We start from the raw sequence: 23,333 nt of genomic DNA, 5'->3' as shown, positions 1-23,333 counted from the left end.
AACAATAACACCTATCTTAACTCCAGTTTTTGCTTTGGAGAAATCACACTTGTTCCTTTCACAAGTTATAGGTTCTGAGTTAGTAGTGAAATACCATTGGTGTAACTGTCCCCACAGTGTTCCTGTATTACAAGCCCACATGATTTCTCTCTAACAGACTTATGCCCACCATCACACACACTCACACTTCTGAGAATTCATAAATTGTCTTTGAAGATTATTATGACTTTCTGTGTTACAAATGGAGCACAGACAAGTCTACATTCTTCTGTTCTTTATCCACTGAGTCCTTCACAACATCCTTCGGTCCTAGAGATGTGAAGGCCTGGGGGAACCCCCCGCCAGAAAAAATGGGGACAGGGGGCACGGAAAAATGCAGGAAAAAGCCTGTTTCTCCCTTGATGTTCCCCAAATCCCTGGGAATAAACAGTTTTGTTTGAATGTTTCCATTCCACTGCCCCCATTTTTTCTGTTCTTTTTTTCCAGGCTGTCACGTCCTTACTTAGTCTTGACTCCACACATATCAGATAATGTGTACAAGGAGACATTTGAAGTGATGCTCAGAATGACATGAAACCATCTCTCTCATCCTTTTGCTATACAGTAAGAGTTCTAAATCTTGCTGAGCAGCTTATGTAACCAAGTAAAGATACACAGAAATGTTAAAATAATTACAAAGAAATGAGCTTTTGAGAGAACAATCAGACTAGCATAAGAAACAACATACTAAAAGTTGCAATGTCCAGCTCACTGCAAAATGGTATCCCCCCCGCCCCCAGTAAACTCAACTGGCTTAAATCCAAGTATTCTGACTAAGCTGCCTATGGACTGCAGTCATGAAACCCCCCCAAGTGTCTGAGTTTGAACACCATGAGTCAGGCAAAGATAAAAAACAGGCCTAACTATAAACAAAACATTTTAAGGAAACAAACCACTTAGAGATTCCTCAAATCTGCTTTATGGGAATTTTCTCTATGCTTAACCATTTACAGAGAGGCCACAAACATTTACACTTTTTAAAAAAGAGGGGTGGGGGATGGGCACCTAATCCCCAGGATCTGAGAGTGTAAGAAGGACCTCTCAGAACTCATATGCTTAATGCTAAAATTGCAAGTCCTACCAATTAGTGATACAAAACACCCTATTCTAATTCACATAACGAGAACTCAAAGTATGAGTCGAATATGGACTGCCGTTGAATTGTGAGTTGTTGATTCTATGATGTAACCATGGGTTGCTAACCACAAACAACCCAGGAAGAGAACCCATGTTTGTTGTTGGGTTGTGAACTCTGCATTGTTCATGGTTAACCCCCCATAGTAAAACCATAGCGCAGGGTCCGCATGTAAAGACAACCCATGTTCAACAACAATCCACAATTCAACAGCATAGTCTGGGTTGTCGTTATGTGTGAACCAGGTCATTGTATCATTAGCATTCCATCCAGGGCCAGCCCAATCATAGAAATAAACTCTGCAACCACATGGGATACCAGCATTCCAAGGGTGACTGCCTCATGTATGTCTTCTTGGAGCATTTAATGAAAATATTGGGGGGGGGGGAGGGGCTGAAACTTCAATAATGCCAACTGTACCAATAACATTTGTTTTTTAAAAATCAGAATAGAGGGGCTATCCTTGGCAAACAGATGAAAGAGTAACAACTTAACCGACAAGGTCTGACACATGGAGAGAAAGAGCTCCACTGAGTGAGTCCTGCAGCTCTTATTAGTAAGACCAGCCAAGGCCAGGTTGATAAAATCATTACAGCTAACAACATCTGGAGGCCAAACAATAGGGACAGGAAGAATAATTTAATCTTTGATACTAGAGTCATCAATTCATCACCTACCACAGATAAAAATGACCTTTCCACCCTATGTCCCAAATGCAGTAAGGGCAAGAGAGAGGCTTCTAACTTCTCTCTTTAAAGAGAAAGAAAGGTGGTTGCTTCTGAAGGCTGCTTTCACATGCAGTCAAGGCTCATAAACAGAATGGAAAAATGGAGGCCTCCCTCCAACAGTGGAAAAAGTTAAATAAAGCCCCTCCCTTCTCTTCTGTACATTCAATAGTTCTGAAGGGAAGGGAAATGGCATAATAGGAAGAAGAGCTATACCTGCAGCAATTCCCTCAAAGATACAGAAACCTTGTCCTCTATATTGCATCTAATCACCAAACTCACCTGAGTGCTGGGTTGCCAGCTTTTCAACCAGCTAGGGTACCTGTGCCTTTGTGATATGTAAACATTAGCAGGTGATAATGTTTTGTCTCCATGCTGTGAAGAGCTTCACCTGCTGTTTTTGGCAGCTCAAACTGCTTAAAGGCACAAGAGTAAGCCAGGCCAGGGTGGGGGCACTCTTGTTTTTGCTGGCCAGTCAGCTATTCTACCAGATCAGCAATTAATAGGGGAAATATTGTGATCTGAGAAGTGGTTGAGAGGGCTGGTGGTATTGGCTGCACCTACTGACTCACTTCTGCCTGGGCAGCGACACAGGCAAAGGGCTCTGCTGCCACTGCCTCTTCCACACCACCAGTGGTGTAGTGGAACCAGGGCTCACAGGGATGCAGCACAGGCAGCTTTTGATTAACAGGGACACCCAGGTCATCTGCCACCCTCCTCAGAATTCTCTATTCCCTCTGAGCTTAGCTGTAATCCACACAATAGCTAGATGGAAGTGATTTTCCCCCCAAACACTATATGTTCCCTGTTACAATGCAAAGTATTTTGAAGTGGCTTGGTCCTGAATGAGCAGTTAAGACCCATTAGCTTTTCAAAAGGAAAACTGCTGGAGATGGCTTGTAATGTGGATCAAGACAGCTGTCTGAATTTTTTTGTACTCTCCTTAGGGGCATGGCTATACCCCTGCACGCCACCCAGTATCTGCCACATGAGGCAACTGCCTCATTCCCTAATGGTAGGGCTGGCCCTGCATTCTCTCCCTGTACATCTGCTACACCAATTGAACCTCTCTTCCTGAACATAAGAGAGGAAAAGAAATTAAAGAGCCTCTTGTGATTGCCTGAGCTACTGAGGTTCATAAGAAGGGGAGGACTCTTCTAAAGCACATGCTGCTGTTCTATTGGGGAAGACAGGATGAGAGCCCCTTACTGGAAGAATAAGGAACATCATAAGCAAGGCCCTTGGGATCAGGGCTATACCTGGGGCCAGACTGAACCCCCCAGCTGCCAGTTGCCTACCTCTTGGATACTCCTAATTCCTGGAACTGTATCACTGCCATCTATCTTTCAGTTGGAGTATGTCCCATTGAACACAGGTGGAAATTTACTTCAGAGTAAACAAGTGGCACATTTCCTTTTCTTGCCTATTTATCGACCATGCTCTGGGCCAGCTTTGTTCACAGATACAGGGTATTCTAGTTTCAGCAACTGCATTTTTTTTAAAAAAAAAAAGTAAAATGTGACTTTCTAGATCCCCAGATCGTACCTGTAGCAGCCCAATGCTATGCATGCTTACTTGGGTGTAAGCCCAGGTTCAATTAGACTTGCCTGCAAGTGTGCATAAGATCGTAACCCATGTTTCATTTGTGGAAGGAAGTTCCAAGAAAATAACTTCCCTACTCCCTCTTTTCCCCAGGAACCCCCCAGTGTTCCCCTGAAAATGCTGCACAGAGGGTCAGGGGTCCTCCTGAATGGGGTGGGCAGTACCTGAGGGGGAAGGTTTGAATACCCCAAAATTGAAAGGGGTCACCTTATCTGAGCAGGAGCTCTGCCCATGGATGGTGCCTTCACGGGGGGGGGGGGGAATCTGGGGACTGCTGGGGAAGGAAGGAGTGGGGAAGTTAGCTTCCTGGAACTCCCTTCCACGAGTGCCACGCTGAATGTCAAACAGAGCCTCTGTGATTTTAACAGAGGCATGACAGGTAGACATTTACCAGTGCACCATGCTGGGAAAACTACACCAGGTGAATTTCTGCTTGCCATGCACCTGTTAAATAGAGGATCTCAGAAAAAGAAAGGTGATAATCCTAGGCAGGCCCTTTCTCAAATTAAGTAGATGGCTGCATCACTCCACTGGGCTTAGACAGGAAGTCAGTGGTCAGCAGCAATACTAGTTCTCAGAATCCCCCCAGTTGCAGTTTCCAGGTACGGGGTGTGGGTATGGGGGCTACTGTGCCTTTAATAGCAGCCTGATGCACAGACGTTAAGCAGGTGAAGCATTTCTCATCATTTATCTCCATGCCAGGAAAAGTTTTGCTTACTAAATGTTGGGCTCCATTAAAAAAACAACACAGTGCCAAGCTGTGTGGAGTGGTGTTGGTAACCATAAGCATTTCTCCATAATCATAAACACTAGAAACTTGTTTTAAAAATAGGAAGGGAGAAAAGAGTGCATATTCTTTATTCGGTGGATTTCCTGTGCTTAAGAACATAACAGCAGTGCTGGATCAGAGCAACCTCCTCCCTAATCTGTTCTCACAATGGCCAACCAGATAGTTATAGGAAACCGACAAGCAGGACAAGAGTGCTGTTATAGCACACTCCTGCCGTGTTCCCCAGCAACTGGTATTGCAAGGCATACTGCCTCCAATACTGGAGGTAATATACTGGCATCATGACTAGTAGTCATTGATAGCCTTATCCTCCATTAATTTGTCTAATCCCCTTTTAAAGCCATCCAAGTTGGCAGCCATCATTACAAATTGTGGCAGCAAAATCCATAGTTTAACTATGTGCTATGTGCAGAAGTACCTCCTTTTATCTGTCCTGCTTCTCAGCATACACACAAGCCCAGTGCTCTTCACTTGCCAAAAGCATGATTGCATCCTATCCTAATAAGAAGGCAACAATAAATAAACCTGTAAGCCAGGGTGGGCAACTTGTGGTTCTCCAGATGTTTTGGCCTACACTCCCATCAGCTGTAGCCAGCATATCCAATTGTGAGGGATGATGGAAGTTTTAGGCCAAAACACATCCTGAGGGCCACAACTTGCCCACGCTTGCTGTAAGCTGTAGATGCTCATCTTCCACAGCGGGATACTACAGAAAACAAGAGTTGTGTCACATCTTGGGACAGTCAGAGTGATGTACTGGTCGGAGCATCAGACTAGAACGTGAGATACATGGGTTCAAATCCCCACTCAGCTGCTTCACTCATGGACAGTGCAATTCTATGAATGTTCACTTCAAAGTAAGACCCGCTGGGTTCAATGGGACTTATTCCCAAGTAAGCCTGAGTAACTTTAGGCCACTCTCTGTGTCTAAGCCTAACCTAACTCATAGCGGTTGTTGTTTTGATGATAACATGGAGGCGGGGGGGGGGGGGAGAACTATGTATGCGGTAAAATAAAAATGTAATAAAATAAATAAATAAACCTTTTCCTTAAGGCCTGATGTAGTTGCATCTTCCCTCTCTTCTGCTCTGCCCAGGGAGATGACGAATTCATGCTGAGCAACAGCTAACTGGAGCCAGGCCCTTGAGGGAATTTGCCATCCCAAAGCCAGTGTTTGTTTGGTTGCAGAATATCTCCTTTGGCACCTGGCTGCCCCCACCGAGTTGCCTGATGAACTCCTGATGAACTAATTAGGCAGGCAAAGTACATTATGTAACTGTGAAATAATACAACACAGTAAACAAATGAGAGGGAGATCAGAAATAACATGCCAAACTCAACAGTTCACTTTTTTCCCTCTCCTGCTCCCAGTGAGAGAGCATGTACAAATTGTATTCAGATCGTTTTTACTTTAAAGCAAAGGTGACTTGGAATACCACTGCTAACTGGTTTGGATTTAAAATGACTTTCCAGGACTGTCCCAAAATCTGTAGATCAGCCTTCCCCAACCTGATGCCCTTCAGATGTGCTGGACTACAGCCCCCAGCATGGCTGGCTGAGGGATGCTAGGAGCTGTAGTCGAACACAACTGGAGGCACCAGGTTGGAGAAGGCTGACATAGATTATTGTCAGTGTTAGGCTTTGGCTCAAACTTTACTTTACTCCAGTCATGGCTTTGCTGGCCGGACTTGAACAAGTTTCAACATTTAATAAAGACCATATTCTCCCCCATGAGCCTGCTCATGCCCTGAGGTCTTCAGGGGAGACCCTTCTCGCAGTCCCACCACCATCACAGGCTCACTTGGTGGGAATGTGGGAGAGGGCCTTCTCAGTGGCTGCCCCAAGGCTCTGGAACTCCCTTCCCAGGGAGGTGAGAGTGGCACCCTCCTTGGTATGTTTCAGCAGGCAGGCTAAAACTTTTTTGTTCCAGCAGGCCTTTGGAGATAGATAGTCTGGACATGTGAATATATGATAGATTGATACTATTGTTTATATTGTAGTTGTCTTTTTAAATTCTGATATTTTATACAGTTTTAACATTAATGATTTAGTTATATTTTTAACTTTTGTATATTTCTATTTATGTTTTAATTGTACAATTTTTTCATGTTGTAAAGCTGCCTTGAGTCCCAGTATTGGGAAAAGGTGGGATATAAATATAACAACAATAACAGTAGAAATAAGGATATCCTGTGTCACAGGGGTCATGCAAGGATGAATTACGAGAGAAATATAAAAAAAAATTGCTGTATTAGTGGCAACAGTCAAGAGTACATCATACACAGGAGAAGCTTTTCCTTTCACATTTATCTCCATAGTGAGTCGAGCTTCCTGGGCTAAATTTTGGCACATCGAGCAGTTGTTAAACTTGCATGAGCAGGGTCAGTTAAAACAAAAACAGAAAATCCAACTCTACCCACATAATGTGTAGCCACATAATTCTGAAGGGCTTGCTCAATGAAAAACAGATAAACAGTGGTTCTTTTCTTTGTGGTCTGTGCATTCACACATTTGGGTTCTACGCCTGCACAGAGGCTGCTCTGGGAACATTGTTGAGCTCTCTCCAAAGACACACTATTCACCTGCCCCACCCTTTGAGAGAAAACTCCTACGCTTGGAGGGATAGGCAGCTTGCTGTTCTCCAGATGATTTTTGGACTACAACTCCCTGCAGCCCCAGCCAGCAGGATCGATGATCAAGGATTATAGGAGTTGTAGTCCAAAGCATCTGGAGGGCACCGGGTGGCCTATCCCTCAGTTCTCTTCTGACTTCCATATTAACAGTAGCTTATGCAGTGCCCCCTGAAGACATTCGAGACAGAGCTGAAATGGTGCTCCTCTCCCCCTTGCTTGGGGGGCGGGGCTAAAACAGGGATGGGCAACTTGTGGTTCTCCACAGCTGTTGTTGGACTGCAACTCTTATCAGTTCTAGCCAGCATAGCCAATGGTGAGGGATGCTGGGAGTTGCAGTCCAACAAGATCTGGAGGGCCCACCTGTTCTAAGTTTTACTACTCCATTCAGATACTAAGGGCATCTCTACACCAGCCTAAAATCCTGCATTTAAAACGGGGCTTTCTGCTTCCGTTTTATATGCAGGCTCACAGTAGACTCCCTTTTTCATGTGCTTCCTTTCCCCCCACCCCCATCCCTCTCCTTCATGGAGGAAACTGAAGCGGAACACAATGGGGTAATTTGATCGCTCATTATCTGCAATCTACTTAAAAACGGAACAAAGGGCATTTAGTGCAGGAGATGCCTTGAATGATCATGGAGCCAGCAAACTTCCATGAAGGAGCAATCTCAATCGCAGGACAAAAGCTCACTGTGAAAGAGCCCAAAGTTCTTGCCTTCATCTATCCCCTACCCCTCATGGTTCTGCCTAAAGCGGTTCATGGCAGGTCAGAGAACTTGCTCTACAATTTTCTCCACTGCAAATGAGGTTTGGTGAGTCTTCTCTCTTAAAAAGGGAGCCTCTTTCCTTTTTGTGCACCTTCAGTTTAGTTTAGTAAATGCAGGGCCAACCCAAGACATTTTGCTGCCTGAAGCAGAACGGCAAGTGACCACAGTACCCAAGGCAGAATATCTCACATGCACTTCTCCTTAGGAGTAAAAATACAAACATAATAAATTAAATAACTAACCGTTGGCTGCCCTTTCATGAGACCAAAAATCAGCTGCCTGAGGTGGCTGCCTCACTCTGTCAAATGGTAGGGCAAGCCCTGAAACGTCTCTCATTTATCCCTGTATAGCAGATGTGAGGGTGAAGCTTGAGGGGAGAGTGGCTTGTCCAAAGCCACCTGCTGAGAAAGTTTGTGATCAATAACAGCATCAGGGGTGGCACGGCCAAACATTTCCTGGGAACCTCACCATCAACTGGGCCCCCTGAAGTTGTGGTTGGATTCAGCCATTCTCCTTAGCCTTGTGTATACGTTCTAAAATGCACACAAGGCCATATCACTTCCCCACAACCAGTGGAGAAGGAGCAGCAACAACTGCCACCAGGTGAGCCCAGAGAGCTCTGGATGCAGCTACTGTTGCCATTCTTCCTCGGAGGAGGGACAGCGACTGTCCCCAGTGGAGATGGAGACCTCATCCTCTCTGGACCCACAGATACAGTACGTGTTGCTAAGGGCCCGCAAAAACGGAGAGCCAGCTTTGTTTGTGGAAAAGATTCAGGACTTGCAGGTCCAGAAATCGAACAGCCTCTACACCACACCAACAGATCACTTCATGTGGTCAGTGTGTTAGGTAAGTCATAAGGGAAAGCAGTTAGAAGGGCCCAAATGGTTGTTAAGATATAGCCATCTCCCACAGGACAGTTAACTTCTATTTTTTGAAGGCCAACAGGGTGCTAGGCCCTGAGACTATTTCCCTTAGCAACAGAGAAATGCGGTTGCAATTTGTTCACTTCCCAATGATGTCATAGTAGCCATACTTGTCAGAGGAGTGAGACTGAAGCTGGTGGTGGTGGTGTGTAGAAAGAGGGGTTGGGTTGGATGAGGTGGCAATGTTTGTTTTTAACATAGCATTCTGACCAACCCACGAGCCAGGGATTTGGTTTCCATAAGCCATGCAATGTATGACCTTAATCCAAATGATTCTTAATGGGGACCTATGCTACTGAGTCGAGTGGAAGGAAGGACAGCTGAGTGAGTCAGATTTCTCTTAGGAATTGTCTTCCCTTCCCTGTTATGTTTCCATAAGAGCAGGGGTGAAGAAATAGAAGGCCCTCCAGACAAAAATTAGGTAGCCTTTCCATCTGTCCCTTGGCATCTATTTCATGGCCTCTGTTGATTAGACCCAACCATTCTTTTAGTCTAGCTTTCAGTCCCAGCTGGGGAGACAGTGTTGCCAACTGACCAGAATGGCTGGTTTGCTTGTTCTTGTGCCTTTAACAGCAGCTTAATATGCAGAAATTGACAAGTAAAGCTTCTTGCAGCATGGCAGTCGACTGAGGGGGGGCTTGTACTCCAGATGTTTTGGCCTACAACTCCCCTGATCCCTCACCATTGGCTAGGGCTGATGGGAGTTGTAGGACATAGCAACTCAAAAGCCAAAAGGGCTAACGTTTGTACTTCATGCTGCTGGTAAAGGTATAGCTACAGTGGATAGTTGAAAAATTGGCAACTACTGAGAGAGAAAAAAGGTGTGTACAAACTCCTCTCTTCATCTCACACTGGCAATTTCCACCCTAAATTGTTGTGAATCAGTCCCAACCAAACTGGTGTTCATGAAATGATAGGGTAGGAGGACTTATGTCTATGGGTATCTACTAGATAACTTGATATGAATTAGTTATCTCAGAATTAGTCAATATCTCTGTACTGTCTTTGCAGCAGGATTGGTTTAAGGGTCCATTTTTCATAGTTATTTATGAGAAGAGCTGGGATTTCAATCTGCATCAGTGTATGCAAGTCTGGAACCAGCTGGTGGTAGTCACCAGCTACTTTCTTTCCTAACACAGGCTCCTGGGCATTTCCTCTCCATGACAGAAATTAAACAAGTGCAGCTTTCCCTATCACCACAATTCCTTGGCCAAAAAAGCTGTGTCTGCTTTTCATTTTTTAAAAAATAAGTAGAACGGTACATACATCTGCAGGTAATATCTAGTCTGCTCTGAGAAATTCAACAGGTATGGGTTTTTTCCCCTAGTCATTGAGCTGTGGGGAAAGACAAAAAAAACCCACACCTGTTGAGTTTGCACCATCACGCAGCTAAATAAAGCACAAGAACCTCTATCAGGAATTGAGGGAAAATATCTATTCAGAGCAAAAAGCGATCATCTTATATATAGGGTCCTATGTTCAAATGCTAGCATGACAAAATCTGGGCAGATCAACACTTCGTGCAGTAAATGTATTTGCTGAGTGCACACAAGTAGTTCCTACAGTGAATGTGTAAAGTATGGTCAACGTATGTGGATGTACATCTTTAAATTTTCATGTCTGGGAGTCCTGGTCCAATCAAGGTTCCTGTATGCCAACAGTAAGGAACCTCTTTCAGCACGAGCATTGATTCCATTTCAGAGAAGCTCTCAGGACCTGCATTCCAGCGGTGGGCAGGTCAAAAGGGGTGGGGCTGAAGGCAAAAGGGGTGGGGGCAAAAATGCCAGCATTTTTATAGCTTTAAATGTAGCTTATTGCTTTTATTGCCAAAAAATAGCCTTAGGAGAGGCATTTCAACCTTTTAAAATGAGGGAAAAACTACACAAGAGCTAGGGAACCACCAAATGATTGGTGGCTGGAGAAAAGAGGTCTGGACCAGAGAAAGGGGTCATGGCCATCTGGGGAACTTTGGAGGGCAGAATTGGGATTGCTGACCTGAGGTTCCCCACCCCTGCTATATTCATATACACATGCGTACATTGTCTGCATTTTACACATTTGCTGCAGGGAAATGTTGGTGTACACTCAGCAATGGATGTTTGCCACAGAAAGCCTTGGCCTGGGTGGGTGGCCCATAAGCCAGTTTGAACTTGACAATATCCTCTCCAGCTAAAGCAAGGTTTCTCTCCCTGCCATAAGGCCAGCCTGGACAGTGAGGAAAGAAGAGCCTGAATGAACTTGAAGACAGTACTTGTTTTGCCTAAGGATCTTTATTTATTTTGTTTATTAATTTATTTATTTATTTATTGCATTTATACCCTGCCTTTTTTCTTCTTGCAAGGAACCCAAGGCAGCTTACATTATCCTCCTCCTCTCCATTTTATCCTCACAACAACAACCCTGCGAGGTGGGTTGGGCTGAGAGTCTGTGGCTGGCCCAAAGTCACCCAGTGAGCTTCCATGGCTGAGTGGGGACTAGAACCCGGATCTCCCAGCTCCTAGTCCAACACTCTTGCCACTACACCACACAACACGAGTCACTGAGCCTCCCTGGGGTTTGACTTGATAACCCCACCCAGTAAAAAGGATGAAACACTCCATACACTAAGATAACGAGGTGGAGTCAGTTTAATAGTTCCAGTGAAACAATCCCATTTAACTTTCCAGGCCTACTCATCACCAAGTACAAGGAAGTGAACCCAGGAGTATTAAATTTGGTTCCTTATTATATTTACTAAAAGGAAACTGTCTCAGAGAGATTTAGAATTGGTTGGTTGGTTTCTTTAATAGGAAGGTGGAGACCATATCACAGCATTTCTGCCAAAGTTGATAACAATAGTTACTAAATGATTCAGTGTTATCACTCAAGTTTAAAAGGAGAGGTTAGGGTGTTTTCATGTTGTGTTTTCAGTACATGGCATCTGTTACTACCTCTTGTAGTCCTGCCCCCTGGGTAGACCTGAGAACAGCATTTAATGCACAGGCGCATTTGTGAATCTCTTGAAAACTAGATTAGAATCTCTATAATTACTAGAGCATCAGCTCCCAGGCTGTTATTAAATCCTGATTAAAAACCTGTTTCTAGTCAGAACCATCCCTGGATCCCTCCCTGGTCGGTAACTAGGTTTACTGGCCAGCCACTTTGAGGAGGGAATAGAGCAGGAGTGCAAACCCTCCGGCCTAGGGGTCCCAATCTGACTCTCCAAGTGTCCCTAGATGGCCATGCCCCCTTTCCCTGGTCCTGCCCCTTTCCCTCAACTACCAATTGTTTGGTGGTTTCCTGGCTCCTGCCGCTCCTTTAAAAGTTTGAAATGCCTCTCCTAAGGCAGAGGACCAGGCATTCCTGTTCCCCAAATACAGAGAAGGAGGAGCTCAATAAGATTTCTTAACTTCAAAGTCTTCAACCTGTTCTGCCTCAAAGACAATCACACCCATGTAGCAGTGTCAGTGTGCATGTAAAGGCCCCAACATGCACATGATATGATATTCCATGCAAGCAAGGATTTCCACACACACACACACACACACACACACCCATGTTGGAGAATAACCTGCACATGTAACATCTTTGTATGTAAGGGGCATTCCCTGAGCTTTAACGGAATGGGGCAATTTCTGTTCTGTTCTAGCTACTGGCTCCAGCCCTCACCACAACACATGCTTATTTGTAAGCAAAATGCCTTGTAATTAATTCCTTGTTGCTTAACATGAGGCTAACAGTTTGGCTTAAGGTAACACAAATGAACAAGGATGAGGAAAGAGCGTAATTCGAGCTGGCCACCAGCAATGCGCCAGAAAGCCACCCCCCAAGCTAAAGAGATTCATTTTATGCTGCCTGCTGTCGCCCTGCACATCCTGAACAACATACGACGTTCTGCTAACTACAGCCTGCACTCTTCAGGCAAACCAGACTCTACACCCTCCTCCCTCTGCAAACAAGCAGCATGGGGAATGCAGTGCAGAAAAAAACAATTGGTTCAAAGTCTTGTTTAAAATGAGTGCGGCTCTTCAAATTCTTCCTGGTAAGGCCAAACTTGAGTAATCCCTTGCTTTCCTCCTTACTAGAGTAAGGAAGGAGTTGATAGTCTCAAGACCATTGGAATACAGAAACTGGGGGGGGGGGGATCCCATTTCAGGAAAAAAAATGTGGGCCTAACCCTTCCCCAGAGGTTGCCAACTTTTCAAACAGCTACTTAACCCGCAGCTATTATCAGGTGATAAATGCTTACCTCCAGGTTCCTATCAAACCATTAAGAACAGGTGTACAGAGTCAGTTGGCAACCCTGCACACCAATCTAAGGATAAGGTGTGTGAGTGTGCTGTAATGACTTGTGAACTTTTGGGAAGTGTAAAACAATGTTCTGAAATGTCTGCATTCATGTTATGCTTTACTTGAGGAAGGCAACAGTTTATCCAATACAAAATTTGGAGGTGGTGTAGTCAAGTGTATCATCTAATATCTAAGTTGTAAACCTGAAGTTTCCAGCTCAGATCTCACCTCAGTCATAAACTCACTAGACATCCTTAGGCAAGTCAGTATTTTATCCACCCTCTCTGGGACATGGGGATAATAATACCTGCTGAGCTTGCAGGGCTGCTATGAAAATTACAGAGAGATAATGTATGGCAAGCACTTGGATTACATGAAATGCATTATATAAATATATGATTGATTGATTGATTGATTGATTGCATTTATATCCCGCCTTTTTTCCTCCAAGGAACTCAAGGCAGCGTACATGATCCTCCTCCTTCCTCCATTTTATCCTCACAACAACAACCCTGTGAGGTGGGTTGGGCTGAGAGTCTGTGACTGGCTCAAAGTCACCCAGTGAGCTTCCATGGCCGAGTGGGGACTAGAACCCGGATCTCCCGATCCCAGTCCAGCACTCTAGCCACTAGCTTAGTATTACCAGTAGTGTAACTAAGCTATAATACTATTGCTAAGTATTACTATGATTTGAATGCCAATTTTGCTTTCACAATGATTTGAGAACAGGGGTGCATTATTATAGGAAAGATGATCGATATGAGCATAGCAAGCAAAGCTCCAATATCCAATACAGGACTGATTGCACCCTTCCTCCCCCTTACCACCAGGTTGCCAGAACATAAAACACTTTTCACTTCTTCATTTGCTGGTGAGCTTGGGAAGCACCCTGAAAATGTCTCAGATATACACCACATGATGGCATTGAATTGGATTCTGTCAAGGGAGGTATAAGAACTTGGCAAGCGTTGGAGGGACCTCATAGAACTGTGTTTACTCAAGGTAGAGAACTTCCCTGCCCGTATCAAATGTCTTGTCTTATAAAGCAGGGGTTTCAAACCTCTTTCAGCCTGAGGGCCAAATTTGATTTTGGAGAAGCCCTCAGTGGCCACATTATAGTGGTGGGCAGGGCTGAAGGCAAAAGTGACAGCACCAGAACACCAAAAATACCAGCCCATTTTAAAGTTCTTACTGCCAGTAACTATGCCTTAGGCAAGGCATTCCAACCTTTTAGAATAAGGGAAAAATTGTGCAAAAGCTGAGAAACCACCAAATGATTGGTGGTTGGGATAAGGGGGAGGGGCCAGCAGAAGGGGTGTGATCATCTGGGTAACTCCATAGTGCCAGACTGGGACCACAGGCGAGTCAGATTTGGCCTGTGCTGTCATAAAGGCTGCAAAATACGGAGAGGTAACCACAACACTCACAATGGAAATGTTAACTGTGTGAGAAGTTGCATTTACATATCATAGCAACATCTGTGTTTTGAACACTAAAATCATCTCCACACTAGCCTAAAATCCCACATTTAAAACAGGGCTTTCTGCTTCCATTTTAAATGCAGGATCACAACAGACTCCCTTTATACGTGCTTCCTTCCCCTCCCCTTATCTGAGTCTTTCATATGTTTCATTGATCACACAAGTGGGGTAATTTGATACCTCATTATCTCCCATCTATTTAAAAATGGAGTAAAGGTCATTTAGTGCAGGAGACGCCCTGGAGGTTCACGACATCATCTAACGGCCCAGCAAACTTCCATGAGTGAGCAATCTCAATAGCAGGATAAAAGCTCCATGTGAAGAATGTGTAATTTCCACAGAACAGAAGCGCTACTAGCAATGAAAGTTTCTGAATTTCAACTCCTACAGCTACTGATTAACAACAGCACAACAAAAAAAGGCACTTGCCCCCAGGTTGCCAGAAAATAAAATACTTTTTACTTCCCTGCAATATCTTAAGTGAGAAATGCACAGTTACTGGTGTAAACAACAGTCTTTCTCAGAAATCCCCACTTCCTGTTCTGTCTCCCACCTACTGCTTCATGCTTAAAGTAAAAACAATACAACTAGATCAGATATTTTTCAATTTACAGTGATTCAAGTCACACTTAAGGAAAACAATTTGCCATCTTTAAAGGTATTCAAAAAGTATATGTATGTCCATTTCTTCCTCTATTCTTATTTAATTTGCAGGGGACCTGAGATTTTGCAAAGCTTACCTTTAGGGTTTTAATCAGTCTAATTAGTAGCTTAATCAGGCAAAGCTTTAGTTGATTAATCACAGGATTTTAATTTGTGGACCTATGGGTTAAGCACACACTCATTTTCTTGAGGTCATTATTCATTTGAAAGAAAAAAGGGAATAAAAAAAGAAAATATTAAAGGCGACCTTTCTTTTGAACAAGGAGTGTTAGCTTTTGTTTATTAAAGTGCATGTTATCTTACACTCCTGTCAATGTCTCAGAAAACCACTTATATTGAGGTTTGGGAATATGCAAATATATTTAAATTTACAAATCAATAAATTACTTGAAAGACATGACTAATCAAGTAACATTCTTTAATTGGTTGTCAGCCCAACTTCCCTTATGTATCAATAACATGGTTTAAGGAAGGAGGTGAAGGAACAGCCCAACTGACATCAGGTTGACCTGATGTAAAGGCAACCTTCGATCCTTTCATGGGTTGATCCCATGACGGGGCAATGGTGTAGAAAAGGGCCGCAGGGCCGTGCCTCTGGCCTCACTCCAGAGAATAACAGCTCCCCCCAGCACTGCTGTCCATAAATTAGAGATCTATGCACATAAGCTTCCCAGCCTCAGATATTCACTAATGTGTAAACAGCAGGACCAGGAGAGCCACACATCAGTGGAGCTGGGGGCGCTTCTTTCAGCTGGTCCAGAACATTGTGGCCAGACTGTTGAGCTACATGGAGCACATGACTCCCTTGTTATAACAAGTTCACTGGCTACCAGTCTATTTCCGGGCCCAATTCGAAGTGCCAGTTATGGCCTATAAAGCTGTATATGGCTTGGGACCAGGCTACCTGAAAGACCACCTTCTCCCATATGAACCTGCCTAGATTTTAGGAACTTCACAGGAGATACCGCCACCATCGCTGGTGCATTTGGTGGGGATGTGTGACAGGTCCTTCTCAGTGGCTGCTCCCAGGCTCTGGAACCTCCTGCTGAGGGGGTAGGTTGGCTCCCTCCTTGTTGTCCTTCGGCCAGCAGGGAAAGCTGTTCTTATTCAAGCAAACCTTTGGAATATAAGCTGGTTTACTGCCGAGGAGGTTTTTTTAGTGGGCTGGTGCTGCTTGTTTCTTTAATTGTTGTGCTTTGTGTTTTTAATTTGTTTTTATGCTATATTTTGGTTATGATTTTGTTTCAATTCGGTTTATATTGTTAGCTGCCTTGAGTGCCATTCTTTGGCAGAAAGATGGGGTATCAAATAATGGTGGGGGAAGCAATCCTGTGGCCCCTAAACAGCATCTGGGGGGCCATAGTGTACTTTGGATTCCTGGATCCAAGGTCAGAATCAGCACTTCAACCTTGGACCCAGGAATCTACACTCCCTGCTCCCCACCCCCCAGCTGGCACAGAAAGAACCGTGCCAGCCGCCTCTCTGAGCTCACAAAAGCAACCTCGGAAAGGGGTAAAGGGGGTGTTCTGGTGGGTGGAGAGGGGACTGGAGAGGGCAGCTTATGTGTTATCCCGGAAGCCTCTCCAGCCTCTTTCCTCTCCTTCTGAGACACCCCAGCTAGATGGGCAAAAAAGCCTGTCTAGCTAAAATGAGCAGGGGGCATGGCAGAAGCAAGGATTGCTTCCGCTATGCCACCACCTCTGCACTGGATACTCATAAGCCTCCGAGTTTGGAGGCTTATGAGCACTGAGGGTGCAATTGATAGGACTGCACCCTAAATAAACATTCTATGTGTGTGATCCTTTCATGTTACTGATGCAGGGAGGGAGCTCTTGAGGCACTAGTTTAGATACTAAACTGGAAGAGAGGTAGCACCATCATAATACTGACAGCATGCCGCCTGCAGTGTTAAAGTTGTCCCACGTAGAGAGGGTGAGCAGATAAGCAAAGGAGGGAGAGAAGAGGATTTGGGAACTATCGACACCTCAGGCCCCAGTGCTATATTGGGTCCCACATTAGAGCCCATATAGAGATGGCCATTTCCCTACACACCTGTGTGGTACAGTCTTCACAACTTGGCAGGACAATTCAGGCTGGAGATGAGTTCATGTTTTCTTTTACTTTGCCTGAGAAGACTGAAAGTGGTTCTCAAAGAGGCCTTGTGCTGCTCATGGTGTTTAGACATGTCATTTTCGCCTCTGGTAAACAGGTTTTGCAGGGTGGGGAGGCAGTTATATTGTTTCTCAAACCTAGCAAAATGGCTTTAACTAAACATGCCAGTAGCAGGAGATGTATATGTGTACATTGTGGGCTCTTTCTCCCTCCGTCCAAATCAAAGGACTATAGTGTTCTTGTTTAGTATCCAAAGCTTAAAAATTAGTCTTGTCTGCCTCATTGACAGGACCTCTGAGCCAGTGTAAGCCTAAAGCTCTGCTGAGAGGAGACAGAACAAATGGAGGGATCCTGTGAAATGCAGGGAAGCAAAGACCAGAAGCGTGGGTGGGGCCAGGGTGCTGACAGGTAAATCCTTCCCTTGATTTTTTAAGAGTTGTCTGACCTTGCTTTGCAATTAGGCAACAACTGACCTTGGAGCTTAGCACCAAGGGTGGAGGTGGTTACAAACAAGACTAAACCCAACAATAAAACCTCCCAGCTAGTATGAGGAACAAAAGATCTCCTTTTAGTACTCAAAAGCTGGGGCATTCAGTTCTGGGTTGGCCTGATGAATGAGAGGTTAAAACAGCAAGCATTTTGCGGTCTGCAGTGATCTGGTTTGAATCCTAATAGAATCAGGGAGGGGTAATGAAGTAAAAACTAATGAGGAGCTAGGCTAAGGTGACATCTGTGAATAACTAAGATCATTTATTTATTTATTATTACATTTATATCCTGCCTTTTTAACTCTGGCAAGGAAACCAAAGCGGCTTATATGGTCCTTCTCCTCTCCATTTTATCCTCACAACAACCCTGTGAGGCTGAGAGCCACTGACTGCTCAAATGGGAAGGAATATGCTTCGATAATTTTTTAAAAAAATGTGTTCCAGGAAGAAGTTTGATCATGGTGGATGAGCTATCCTACAAGCTACTAATCTTCCCCTGCAGTGCATAAAAGGGTCTACATTGCTCACGTGGTGAGGCATGAAGATCTGCTAGCACTGTGTGTGAATTGAGTGTGTACCACTAGAACTTGACCAGGGTTCCCTGCAGCGTGCACTGAGTCCACAGAAGATGTTTTAGGATTCCTCAGAGAAGATGCTGATGTAGAAAGTGTTACCTGAATGTAGGCAGTTATTTTCAGTTATTTAAGCCTCTCTTAGAGCACCTCCCACCCAAAACATGAATATTTTGAAAACAACTAAGAATCTTGTGGCACCTTGAATTAATGCATAACCTTCCATGGACACCGTCCGCTTCATAAGATGCATGAAGTGTTAGCCTCAAATTGGCAAATTTATATACCCATGTGCGGGATGGGAGGAGATGTAAACAGTGTTAGAGGAAACTGAAATGCAAAAAGTACAGACAGTGATAATCATCTTAACAACTGTTGGGTGTTAACACAGACATCACTGCAACAGTGAGCCAATTAATATATGTAGTGTGATTAAGAAAAAACAGAACTTGTCCTTATTCAAATAACAGGAAACTGAGTTATTGAATTGTACTTCAGTAATTTAGAAGGGTACTCTGGTTATTAAACTTTCAACTTGACATGTACTGTGTAATCTGGTCAAAACTCATTTAGTGAGATATTGCTGAACCTCTCATCACTAGTTAATACTGATGGGTTGAGACAAATTTGTTCCCCAAAAAATTTCTCCAAATTTCTCCTCTGCAAATGCTGATATAAAATATTCACTGAATGACTGATGATTGACATGAATTGATGTTATCTTTGATTAAGTGATTTCAGTATTTGAGAGTTCATATTTGACAGCATTTGACAGTTGACATGGAATGGTATTAGTATTTGAGAGATGGCATGAAACAGTATATATTATTTCACTATAGTTGGAATGCTGTGGCATTTGACAGTTTTTGATTTTGGCAGGTGTCGAATATGAAGTCTCATAAGCTGCCAACTTTCAAAGCCTAGTGCAAGTGATCGTAGGGCGCTATCCTCTGCATGTTTACACAGAAAAAGACCCTACAACTCCCAGCATTTCCCAGCCAGCATGGCTGGCTGGGGAATGCTGGGAGTTGTAGGACTTGTTTAGTTCGCACAACACAGTGTGGCTCGTCGTGCGTTATTTATCCCATGATGAGCTGCTGTGCCTGAGGGTGCAACATTGTGGGCACAAACTTATGCATGTTTAGACAGAAGGCTGGTTCACATGACATGACAGCCCACCATGGGTTATTTCACCCACACTGAGGCTGTGGTGCATGCAGCTGAGGTTTTGCATATCCACCTCCTGCTTGGAAGTTGTCATGTCATGTGAATCCAAACACAAAAATTCACAGTCAAAATCACATTATTCAAGTCAAATTTGAAAGTCTGCAGTATTTGTGAATATTTGTTTCAGCTCTGAGGCAACCCTTACATAACCCATGGTCTGTACTAGGGTTATGTGAGGGTTGTTTAACCCTCACATAACCCATGCTCACTGGGTTCGCACATGACAACCCCTGAGGGAGGTTAGTTATGCAAAATCACAGCTGCACACACCACAGCCTCAGTGTTGGTTAAATAACCCATGGTGGGCTGTTGTGTGGTGTGAACCAGCCCTCTGACTAAAAATGCATATGACTGTGGCCTTAGGCTCTAAGCAAAGTCACTTGAGGAGCAGTGTAGGCTGGGCAACCACCTTCTAACATAGGGTGTGGTGGAGAAGGGAACAATGTGGAGTGGTGGTAGTGGAGTGGGGTTGTAAAAAACCAGGCTGGTTGGTGGATGTCATCTGTGGGCTGCCAGCTGATTCTTTCGTCCTTAGTGGGGCCTGTCCTTCTCGTATTATTTCAGAATCCCTTCTGCACTGTACTCTGTCAGAGTATCTTTGAATCAAACTGAAGCTCGGGAGAATCAACTGCCCTTGGGCCTCTTACCAGAACAAGATGACCCAACTGGCGCAGTCTTCAGTTAGCGACTGGAGTGATGGAGGACCAATGCCATGTGGAGCATTTGCCGTGATTCTGTTAATAACTGCTGTTGATGACTGCGTGCAGCTGAATCCTCCTTCAACTGAGGACAGCTGTTCACTGTGCTCTCAAGAGAAGCCTCCTGCTCAGTTTAGGTGTTATTTGGGGCCAAGGCAAGGCATATGCCAGCCTTCCCTAGCCAGGTGTCCGCCAGATATACATGGCCACTGTTGGCTGGGAATGATGGGAGTTGTGATCCAACACATCTAGAGATCATCCGATTGGGTACATATGCCTTGCCTTGGCCCAAAATATCACCAAGAATGAGCAGGAGGCTTCTGTATGCTAATGAAATAACCTGCAGCAGTTCATCAAGTACAGGGCTAACTCAAGATACGGTGGTACTTGAGGTAGAAGATCCAAAAGACACTCCCCTCTCACTAATTGACAACCCACTGGGAGAACCTCACTGAAATGACAGAGAGCAGCAGTACCATTCTTTTGCACAGCTGATGTTTACCTCTGCTTGTGCAAGACGAGTTTTCTGGTGGATTGTGCCCATGGGTCAGATCTGTCTGTTGACTGTTTCTCGCTCCTCAGCTTTCAGAGGCAACAAAATCTACCAGCTCACCTTGCCTTGTGGGAGGATGCATATGTTTCAGGATGGCAGCCAAATGCCCATCCCCAGGGGGTGGCGGGGAGTTTTTCCACAGAACCCAGGAATTATCTGTCTACACTGACCTAGCAGGGTTGCTCAAGTACCCTGCACTATTAATCAATCCAAGGACTTCCTCATATAAGGCCAGTTTAGCTGTGTGAAAGTGCATGGGCAGGGTTGCGGGAGTGGTTAGATATTATTACCCGGGAATAAAATGGGCACACACCTTTAAATATATATATTTTTTAAAAAATAAGCCACATGCTCTACACAGCAGGCAGTTATTGGTCCATTTACAGCTCCATTAATATCCTTTAACACCTACTCACCCACCTACCCCAGTTCACATGTCATCCTGCTTCACATTTCTGTAACTCTCAACACAGTCTACCTGTGGAAAGTGAGAAACAAATTGCTCTTCATTCCTCTGTGAAGACAATCAAGAAACAAGATAACCAAGATCCATCTCTGGGGCTTTATGACTGAAGGATTAACGAATGTTAGTAGGAACCTAGGGGGACCCCTAGCTCAAGGAGGATTTTAATTCGGAATCTGCCAGTTTGTTTTTCTATCAAGTTGAGGACATACTGCCCCTGCTACCTGACAGTTGAAAATCCTGTTACCAGACCTATCCCAACCATGAGGGCTAGAAACATAATTATTTTACAACGAAATGCTGAGATTCTTAGAATTCCAGCCAAGTGGGAAGAGGCCAGCTCAGTTACATGCCTGATCAGATCAGAATTCCTTCCTCGTTTATGGGCAGGGCAAACTGAGACCATTCTTTACACTCTTTATCTTCCTGCTTTAAACAAGTTAAGACTTATTCTCCAAACAGAACATCTGTAATTAACTGGAACTTCCTTGCCCCTCCTCCTCCTCCCTGCCACCATCCTCCCCTGGCCCTTCCCCCAAGAGAAATATGCAGGTCCAGGTAGGCTGCTGCACATGGACACAGTGACAGCATCCATCCTGAATCACCCGGATTCATTGGAAATAATTTCTCAAGGGAGAGAGATGGGTGGGAGCAGTGTTGCCCTAACAGCTTGCACTGTGATGAACTTACTGCAGGGAGAGGCTGAAACAAGCTCAAGTTTTTAAATCCTACTTTCATTGTTTCCAACCAGCCTGCAGGCAGGCGCCTCCAGTGCAAACTTTCCGCCTTGCAACCCTCCCTCTTTTTACTTTGAAGCAGAAAGCCCTTACCTGAATACACGAGCACACCTCGAACACCCTGAGATGTATTGATTTTTAACGCTGGTCTCCCCACCACTGGGACCCAGGGTGGTTTCTTGAGGGCGAGCTCCTAGTCATTCCTGGGGAGCCTAGGCCTTTCCTTTCTTCTCCTTTCTCTGCTTTCCAAGAACACCCTGGAAGACCAACCAAACACACACACACACACACCCCCCACCAAAACCAAAAAAGCACCACGCTCAGCCAGCTTCAAACTCTTGTCACAGTGGAAACCCTTGGAAATAAATGCTGACTCGTGCAAGGCAATGTTGCAAGCGCTGTCTCTCTCTCTCCTTCTGTCTCAGCCCATCCCTCTTTGTGGCCTCCCCTAGGCCCGCCTTCCTTGCCTAGCAGGAGACCTGAGCCACCCAGGAATTGTAACCTGAGTCTTTTTAACTGCCTTTATCTGGTTTTGTTGTAGCTGAGAGCCTCTTGTCTCTGAGCACCTCCAGAATCTGAAAAGCTTTGCCTGGGCTTTGCAAAGGAGAAAGTGTGCGTGCGTTCGTGCGTCCTTCTGAGTTCCTTCCTATTAGTTCTGGGAGGAAATGGGGCTCAATGGGTAAAAGCTGGAGGGGGCTGAGAACCAGGAGGGCTCCTGGGTTCTGCCCTCAGCTCTGAGAGAGAAACAAGGTTTAGGGAGTGGTGCCAGGGAGGGGTGAAATGGGGAAGTGGAGCATTAAGAAGCTTAGGTTTTATTTAAAAGAGGGCAAGATTGGGTAGGCTAAGGAAAGATGGGTGTTCTTAGGGTATGTGCGGAGCAGACAGGATTCGATCTCCAGATCTAGATGGGAACAGGTTCTAAATGGCACGCCTGAATTTTGCGGACTGTGTATGTTCAAATAACAGCCAAAGCCATACGCGGCCTGAGCTGCATTCCTGTCCATTGGGCCAGTCCAAAGAGCACACTGAGCCAGTTAATCACTCTGGTGCAGGGTTCTTCCTCGCAGCAGCTGCCTCAGCCAGCGGTTTTTAAGGGCCATTAAGGAAGACAGGAGTACAGAGTTCTGGCCAGAGGGGGGCACAGTTTGGTTCTCCCAAACAGTCCCCCATTAACATGAACAGGAGCTGCACAAGAGCACAGTTCCTGCACAGTTCCCATTCATTTCAATAGAGGTTTGTACAGGAGAACTTCACCGCTGGATTGTGCCACATGTAAATTACTGTGTGCGTGCCGGGGGTGGGGGGGAGATTTGATCCCTCAGCCACCAAAGCACCTTGGGCTGGCCCTGTCTCCCATACCATAGGGCTAAACTAGTTTATTATTTGCGTGTTTGCAAGTCTTTTCACATGTGGAAAGGGGCTTGCAGATGAGGGGAGCTGAATTTTATGTATTA

At 44.8% G+C, this 23,333-nt stretch overlaps 1 protein-coding gene across 9 annotated transcripts in view; it reads right to left on the bottom strand.

Moving 5' to 3' along the window:
* Positions 1-22,323, bottom strand: part of LPAR2 (lysophosphatidic acid receptor 2) — a 50,387-nt gene extending 28,064 nt beyond the window's left edge. For 2 of the 9 annotated variants that reach the window (XR_014787391.1, XM_084832256.1), the window contains exon 1: positions 21,973-22,314. Coding sequence is in view for 5 of the 9 variants with exons in the window: in XM_084832252.1 (XP_084688378.1) it covers positions 5,334-5,404 (71 nt within the window). In the remaining 4 variants the exon portion in view is untranslated. Of the gene's footprint in view, positions 1-5,333; positions 5,568-18,402; positions 18,532-21,103; positions 21,158-21,972 lie in introns of those variants that run through there. The other 7 variants (XR_014787392.1, XM_084832252.1, XM_084832250.1 and 4 more) reach the window with 7 other exon arrangements.
* Between the last annotated feature and the right edge of the window lie 1,010 nt (positions 22,324-23,333).

This window comes from Heloderma suspectum, chromosome 2, assembly GCF_057233095.1.
Source record: "Heloderma suspectum isolate Gila_16-S chromosome 2, 16-S_ref, whole genome shotgun sequence".
NCBI lineage: Eukaryota > Metazoa > Chordata > Lepidosauria > Squamata > Helodermatidae > Heloderma > Heloderma suspectum.
The sequence above is the reverse complement of the archived record's forward strand: the minus strand, read 5'-3'. Positions and strand labels throughout refer to the sequence as shown.